Source organism: Hemibagrus wyckioides, linkage group LG26 (genome assembly GCF_019097595.1).
Source record: "Hemibagrus wyckioides isolate EC202008001 linkage group LG26, SWU_Hwy_1.0, whole genome shotgun sequence".
Taxonomy (NCBI): domain Eukaryota; kingdom Metazoa; phylum Chordata; class Actinopteri; order Siluriformes; family Bagridae; genus Hemibagrus; species Hemibagrus wyckioides.
Genome location: NC_080735.1, coordinates 13,225,584 through 13,233,708, shown reverse-complemented (window position 1 = coordinate 13,233,708; position 8,125 = coordinate 13,225,584). Strand labels below are relative to the sequence as shown.

The window sequence follows — 8,125 nt, the reverse complement described above, 5'->3', positions numbered from 1 at the left end:
AACAAAAAAAAAAACATTTAAGAACTTAAAACAAATAAATCCAAAAAACTTAAACGCGTGTTGTGTTTGAAGTCTCTTTTATTTTAAACTTTTATGGTCAATTTATAATTTTAAATATTAAAATTAGGTTCATTTTTTTTAAATAATAATAATAAAAGAAAATGATTTTAAATGTGTTTGCTTTTAAAAAGTTGGCTTTTTCCACAAGCAGCTCTTCCTTTCGATTTTTATTCCTCTCCTCCAGATCTTTTTTAGATTCGGCTAGAATTTCTTTAAATGAAAGAAGATACCCGAGATAGACAGATGAAACTAAATCACTCATCATGTTTTCCAAGTTTTCAACACACTGACCTACAGCACTGACCAAATCGCTTTCAAAATGAATCCCAGGAATTTATTATTATTATTATTATTATTATAAATTATTATTATATTATAATAATAAAAATAATATAATAATTATTGTTTATTTTTATTTATTTTTTTGGTGTTGGATCGAACAATAATATCCACAACTTTTCATTAATTAGAATTTATTCTTTAGCAGTGTCCATCCATTACATTAGGTTTCAACAGTAATGCAAAAAAGAAAAATTTTAAAAACGAATAAATTATTCTATGAATCAGTGCAAAATGCTAAAGCGGTCTAGATGAAGAAACTATATCCTCGTAGAATTATTTCCTTACAGCTGTATCGTTTTGTTGCATTGAGTACATTTTTCTGAATAAAGTCAGTTGTAAAAGAAAAAATACAAAATAATTGGCAGCTTGAATAGAAGAAGAAAAGGTTTTGAGGTTTGAACTGAAAAGCAAACACATCTGGAGCTGTTAGAGTGAGTGAAACGAACAGGATTTCTATCTACTGTGAAGAATCTGCAGGATGTGCTAACAGATTTTGCATGAGTAATAATGTGCGATAACTGAAAAGGGGGGAAAAAAATAAATAAGCAGCTCAGATTCACTTCTTCCACCCTTTTCATTTCCCCCGGACACAGATAATCCTGCAGCATCTCATTTCACGTCACACACTCGCTTTCTCACTTCCTCTTCTTTCCCTGCTTAGGAAGTACACCAAATGTTGTCGTTTGTAGCTCACACGACCGATCCGATGTACACGAGACTCTCCAGTAGCATTAATCTGACTGCTGGACAATCCAGAGCCATTTTTATATCATTATTACAATCTGAACAAATACCTGCAAGACATCAGGTCCAGTTTCACTTGAATGTTTTAAGGTATATTAAGGTTCCCTTATTAAGGGCAAGACACTACAGGGGAACAAAATGGCCTTGTTTCGTGATGCAGTGTTTTGGTAGAGTGCATCTTAACATGCCTTCTCTTAAACTGTAGCAATTAAAAAATAAATAAATAAAATAAAATGAGAGAAAAACCCTCAGCAGAGAAAATGTTTATTTTGCTGTTTTTTTGCAGACTTGAGGAAAGCATAAGCTACATTATGGCTATCTGTCTGTCTGTCTGTCGGCCGGTCAGTCTGTCTGTCTGCCTATCTGTCTGTTGTTCTGTCTGTCTGTCTATCTATCTATCTATCTATCTATCTATCTATCTATCTATCTATCTATCTATCTATCTGTCAGTCTGTTGTTCTGTCTGTCTGTCTGCCTATCTATCTATCTGTCTGTCTGTCTCTATCTATCTATCTGTCTGTCTGTCTGCCTATCTATCTGTCTGTCTGTCGGCCGGTCAGTCTGTCTGTCTGCCTATCTATCTGTTGTTCTGTCTGCCTATCTATCTGTCTGTCTATCTATCTATCTGTCAGTCTGTTGTTCTGTCTGTCTGCCTATATATCTGTCTGTCAGTCTGTTGTTCTGTCTGTCTGTCTGCCTATCTATCTGTCTGTCTGTCTGTCTCTATCTATCTATGTCTGTTTGTCTGCCTATCTCTCTCTCTCTCTCTATATATATATATATATATATAGATATATATATAGATATATAAATATATAGATAGATGTATAGATAGATAGATGTATATACAGTGCATATTATTTATTCATGAAACAAGAAAAGTCTTTCTCTTGAGTGCATCTTTACGGTGAAATAAATATAGTAATTCCAAACAAGACAACATTTTTGCTTTTAATTGTGCAAATATATGCATATTGCATCAAATTCCGGCCGTTTTTTTGCATAAAACTTTGTCAAATTTTCCAAGTTCCAAAACAAAACAACAATCATGTGGCAAAAAAAACCCCCCAATTGTGTTTAAAAGTTTCCTCCCTATTCACCTGTAGTGTCTTGCCTGTAGTCTCGTCCCCTATTATTAGTTACAGCCGCAAACTTCAACATTAAACAAAAGTTGGTTTAAATCTTCACCACACTGATTAATATTTGTCCAATTCAAAACATGAAGTGACCCCAAATTAGGATGATATGAATTTTTAATATCTTGCTTTTAATTCTCCATGCTCCATTTTATTAAATAAATGTTAAAAACCTTGTGTTATTTTTGCCACAGATACGACAAGTTTATTAAGGCGTGATTCATGTGGCTCGTCGTTCATGAGGATTTCTTTTCTATGATGATTTATTATGATGGTCTGGACACTGGTTAATGTAAGTGTTTTAAAAAAAAAAAAACAGTGTTTAGGGAACCTTAATCTTTCCTAGTGGACCTTTAAAGCTGTTTATCTAAGTTAGTTCCTCTTTACTCTTTCTATCTTCTGTAATGAGGTTACTTCTAGCAGCACTCTTAGCTGTGAGCTCTTCACCACACACACATCTGTCCAGATGCTTCCAGTACCTCTGGCACTTTTAGTCACTATACCAGGACAAATATCCTGGGATGGTGTCCCACAGTTTCTATTGGCCATTAATCAGAGCTAGAGTGTCTCTAATAGGAGAAAATACAAACAAACGAAAAACAATATGGTGGAACAGAGAGTTAGAGCCTTTCAACGCTCAACTCCCGTGTTGCTCACTGTGATGCTTCTTTTTTTTTTCTTTGTTTGTTTTCCCATCACACACCCAGAGCAGCCCGAGTCACTGGTTTTGCTCGCGGTGATGCCTGTTGTATTTATGAGCGGTTATCTTTGGTTGTCCGACTTCCTCCTCGACTCCTCTTCCTCGGTCGGATACGGGGAGGGACGCCGCTACTCATCCGTCCTTGGAAAAAGGACGACAGGACGCCACGTCACATCTGGTCAGCAGTCGGAGAGCTCGGAGCACGTGTTAGACTCGCTGGGGTTCTTTCTCCGCTGACGGACCGATTTCTCTTCATCCTACACGTGCATGTGGCATTCAGAAATAAATACAGAGTAATAATAAAACATGTTCTTTAAATGCGTTAAGATGAGATTTTGTTTATGGATGTGTGAGAGAGAGAGAGAGAGAGAGAGAGAGAGAACTCACAGACTGAAAAATATCATTTGCTCCCCATTCTCCAGGTGATTGGTCTTCAGGGTCATCAGCTTCCTCCTCCTCTTCCTCACCCTCTTCTTCTCTCACCGTGTCCATCCCGTCTTCCTCATACTCAGTCAGTCCATCTGACTCCTCCGCTACACACACACACACACACACACACACACACACACACACAAAACCATTACTAATATTATCAATAAACATCAGTTCTACTCTCTATGAGGATGTAACTGCAGTTATAACCAAGTACATCAGCTGAACAGATCACATTTGTCTGCAATGAACATACAGAAATTTCAATTTGGAATTGAATTACCGTCAGCACCCAGGTAGCTCTGCACCGGCTCAATCCTGGACACGATCTCAGCCAGATCAGTGAAGTCTGCACTGGGACATGTGCAGCTCTACAATACAACAACAAACACAGCATCATGTAGCTCTATACATAAAATAACCCCCTGTCCAGTCTGCGTCCAGAATCAGTGGCTTCATGTGTCTCAGAGGAAGAACCTGTAAGTTTTTGGGGAAGGAACTGGCTAGAAAACAAACTGGGAGTGAAGAAAATTACAGATTTCGACCCGTATGTGTCGGGTGTTACAGAGAACGTGAATTCTTCCTGTCAAACATGATGAGTGAATCTGTGGAACTCTTGAGAAACTCACGTCGGTCTTCTTGCTGTCGGTGTAGTCGGCCGAGCGATGATCTTTCAGCATGTTCTCGATGATTTCACCACGTGCCCAGCCAGTAAACAACAGCTTCCCGTGTTCGTAGCCAATGTCCTGCACATGAACAACACATGTAAGGGTATATTAATCCAATTATGTAAACTAATCTTAATCTCAGATCATGATGTTCTTCATCATCTGAAATAAATTTGATTCTGTGGAACATGGAAAAAAGGAGGCTGCAGAGCTAAAAACAGTAAAGGATCCTCAGTGAAAGTAAAGAATCAAGCTTCTGACACATAAATTATTCTGTTTTAGCTCATTGGTCAAGGGAAAAACTGTAAATTGTGAATTTCACATAAAAGCTAATTTGGAAATTGCCAAATATTTGCGGACATCAAACCATCACATCCCATTCCAGATGTAGTCTCCCTTTACTGTTAGAATAACCGCCTGGTAAGGCTTTCCACTAGATGTTAGGGCATCCATCCATCCATTTTCTATACCCTCTTTATTCCTAATCAGGGTCACAGGGATCTGCTGGAGCCTATCCCAGCACACCTTGGGTGAAGGGCAGGGGTACACCCTGGACAGGTCTCCAGTCCATCACAGGGCTACATATATAGACAGAGACAGATAGACCAACCACACTTACTCACTCCTCTGGGCAATTTCGAATCAACCTAATGTACATGTATTTGGACTGTGGGAGGAAACCGGAGTAAACCCATGCAGGCACGGGGAGAACATGCAAACTCCACACAGAAAGGCCCCAGGATTCGAACCCAGGACCTTCTTGCTGTGAGGCAACAATGCTAACCACTAAGCCATCATGCCATAAGAGCATTAGTGAGATCAGACACTGATGTCAGATGAGGAGGTCTGGGGTTCAGTCGGTGTTCCAGTTCATCCTAAAGGTGTTCAGTGGGGTTGAGTCAGGGCTCTATGCAGGATGCTCAAGTTCATCCACTCCAACCTTCTCAAACCATGGAGCTCTGTACAGGGGCACTGTCATGCTGGAACAGGTTTAAGCCTCTTAGTTCCAGTGAAGGGAAATTATAACTCTAAAGCACACAGAGACATTCAATACAAATTGTGTTCTTCTAGTTTTGTGGCAACATTTTGGAGAATGACCACATACTGTATGGGAGTGATGGTCAAGTGTCCACAAACTTTGGCCATACAGCATACATGCATAATTAAGTGAGGACAAATATAGCTAAGTCTGAAAGAACTTCTTACATATATCTCGTCAAATTTGCCAAAGTCCATGGTCTTGAAGCGGTCGATGGGCGGCCGGATGTACTCGCAGTAGCCACTCTTCTTGACCAACTCCAGCTGACGGACACACGACACGTAAGCCAGTCGGGACTGGATCTCAGCCATGTCAGGTACCTAACATGAGATGTTTACTGCTGTTAATTTCATTAAAACAGCTAAGAGACACAGTTTAGATACAGTTTGTGCAATTTACAATTCAGATCTCTTTCTTAAAATGTTATACCATCTTTAAGCTCACTCATCTCAGTATCAGTAACCAGTATAACCAGTAACTGCTCAGTTAGTCATTCTGCTGTTTGGTTTTAGCAGGAGCACTGAGTCCCGGGAAAATTCATGCGTCCAAATGTGTTATATGAATTAAAGTCATCTGGCACACTTATCCTGCCATCCAGAACCAAATGATGTGAATCAAACATAGCGTATCAAACTATGAGTGAGTCATGGTCTAATACATTCGCATTATTAAATAAATCTTACACTTGTTAGTACACTCTTCCTTCTCACCTTAACTTTCTCTGCCCACGGGTTGATCCGTTTCCACAGCAACCACCAGCCAGACAGGTTGTCGCCATAGTTACACAGGTCAGTTTCATCCTGGCTGCCCACATCGATGGCGATGACCGTTTTGGCTCCCATATTGCGAGCGATGTCCGCTGTGGTTCGTTACAATCACAGACATATCCGAGAAAACACATATCCGAGGGGCAGCAGGAGGAAGCGAACTTTACTGTTATTATTTAGTGAAAACGGTGCAGTTTTGACTTTCTTATTCAAACATGCAACTACCACCAGAAAGCTGCGCACACCACTCTTCATACTTTTCATTACAATTCATGCCAATTTCCCGACACACACACACACACACATATTAACGCACAGGTAGAGAGACTGTGGTTAATGCAGCTTACTGATGTGTGTTTGGGCCTGAGAGACACTGGGATAGGACCACCAAGAACGATGAGCAGGTTTTTATATGTTACTGATATGTTACACAGACTCAGAGGAACGTTATCAGATTCAAATACAGACCAGATTTTGTCATCTTATAAGAAGCGTGCAGTAAAAACGTTGTTGTAATGGTAAATGAAGCTCAGATAAAGTGGACTCGAAACACCGAACCCTAATATTCCCAGCTGATCAGTCTTTCATGCCCAGTTTGAAATAAAAAAAAATTGAACAGTGAAAATAACACAACATTTGATGTGTAACAATTAATTCTGTTTGGTGTAGGACATTATTTATAATAATAATACTAATACTAATAATATTAATAATAAATTAGAAGTGTTTTGGATTTTCGCCCAATCATAAACCAGACAGAATGATGGAGAATGATTGACATTCTAATGTTTTGAGAAATTTGGAGATTTCAGGTTGCAGGTTAAATAACGTCAACCTTGTTACGCCTAAGTACAATCAGCCAAATGGATTACAGTTTTGTTCTCCCAGAACAAAATCATTTGGAATCATGGAATGATTCCAAATACACAACACACAACAGAATTATATGGCCATTCATTTCTCTAATTGAACACACAAACACACACACACACACACACACACACAAACACACACTCTACTTACCCACAACCAGACGTGGGCCGAGTTTCCCGAAACCAATTTCATCAAAATCATGAAGTTAATTTATTTTGAAATCTCTCAGTAACAGTTCAGGTGATAATCATGTTAGAAAGGTTTTGCGGGAAACTGGGCCCAGTCCATTTACAACCCACAACTCATTGGATCAGCAGACCGCCCCATGTCTTTCCAGTGGGCCGGCTAATAGAGGTCGTCCCTGCACGCGGCTCTACTTGCCTGGTAGGTTGTTGATGTAGCCGCCGTCCATGAGCAGGTTGCCATCTTTGGGGTCGCAGAGGGGCGGCAGGTACCCGGAGAGGGTCATGCTCGCCCGCACATAGCGCCACAGAGAGCCTGCCACACGGGGGGAGGGAGGGAGGAGGAATATAGCCTCTTAATAACCTCGGAATAACGACTAATGACTACGGAAAAGTCCAGGAAACGCTGCCAGTGGCAGAGGTTAGCGATGCGCAGCCCAGCGGGGGGAATGCGTAACGATGGGCACCCCGTGGATGGTGTGTGGGAGCCATGGGTAATCGCACCTCATGTGTGTGTATGCTTGATTTCTCAGATCATGTTAGCAATTAGGGCTTTGACTTAAAAACACAGACTTCAAACTCTCTGCCTCACATTGAGCTTGGAGCTAATTTTTTAAAATGATGTATTTATATAGATACAAGCAGACACTCATATATACACATGTACAGTATTTAGATTTTTGTTAGCAAGACATTTATAAATGCTCATAATTTTTTAATTAATGCTGGTCAGCTTGGAAACATGAGGTTTCCTGACCACAGGTCATGGTCAAGTCTTCGTCATTGCTGTTAAAAGTGAATAGATGGAAACCTGACGGGATTATTGAATAAATCTGTCAGATATAAAATCTTAATAATCTTCACTACTAAACCCTACTATAAGCTAACCTGACAGATTATCAGCATTTCTGAGAGGATTTTTCTATGCTAGATAGATACATAGCTAATATGTGCTAATCTGACAGGAACTCTGAGGTAAATGTTGAAAGGTGTTACTGATATCTCTGGCCAGCTAGCCATTAGCTAAACTGACAGGATTATTTTGGAGGAACCTTTTCCAGATATACTCATAAATCTTGTAAGCAGCACTGCTAATGCTAACCAGCTTACTAAAGTAAACTATCCTGGTAGCACTCCTACGCTACAGGCAATTCCTACGCTATCTATCTTCATATTTGTTCG

General features: G+C 39.8%; 1 protein-coding gene across 5 annotated transcripts in view; it reads right to left on the bottom strand.

Moving 5' to 3' along the window:
* Positions 1 to 1,658: 1,658 nt before the first annotated feature.
* Positions 1,659 to 8,125, bottom strand: part of pnpla6 (patatin-like phospholipase domain containing 6) — a 33,669-nt gene continuing 27,202 nt past the window's right edge. For 3 of the 5 annotated variants that reach the window (XM_058380420.1, XM_058380423.1, XM_058380424.1), the window contains 7 exons: positions 7,143 to 7,259; positions 5,832 to 5,980; positions 5,289 to 5,441; positions 4,044 to 4,160; positions 3,698 to 3,785; positions 3,370 to 3,515; positions 1,659 to 3,239 (listed from right to left, as the gene is read on the bottom strand). In XM_058380420.1, coding sequence (XP_058236403.1) covers positions 3,162 to 3,239; positions 3,370 to 3,515; positions 3,698 to 3,785; positions 4,044 to 4,160; positions 5,289 to 5,441; positions 5,832 to 5,980; positions 7,143 to 7,259 — 848 coding nt within the window. In that variant the 3' untranslated portion in view covers positions 1,659 to 3,161. The remainder of the gene's footprint in view (positions 3,240 to 3,369; positions 3,516 to 3,697; positions 3,786 to 4,043; positions 4,161 to 5,288; positions 5,442 to 5,831; positions 5,981 to 7,142; positions 7,260 to 8,125) is intronic. The other 2 variants (XM_058380422.1, XM_058380425.1) reach the window with 1 other exon arrangement.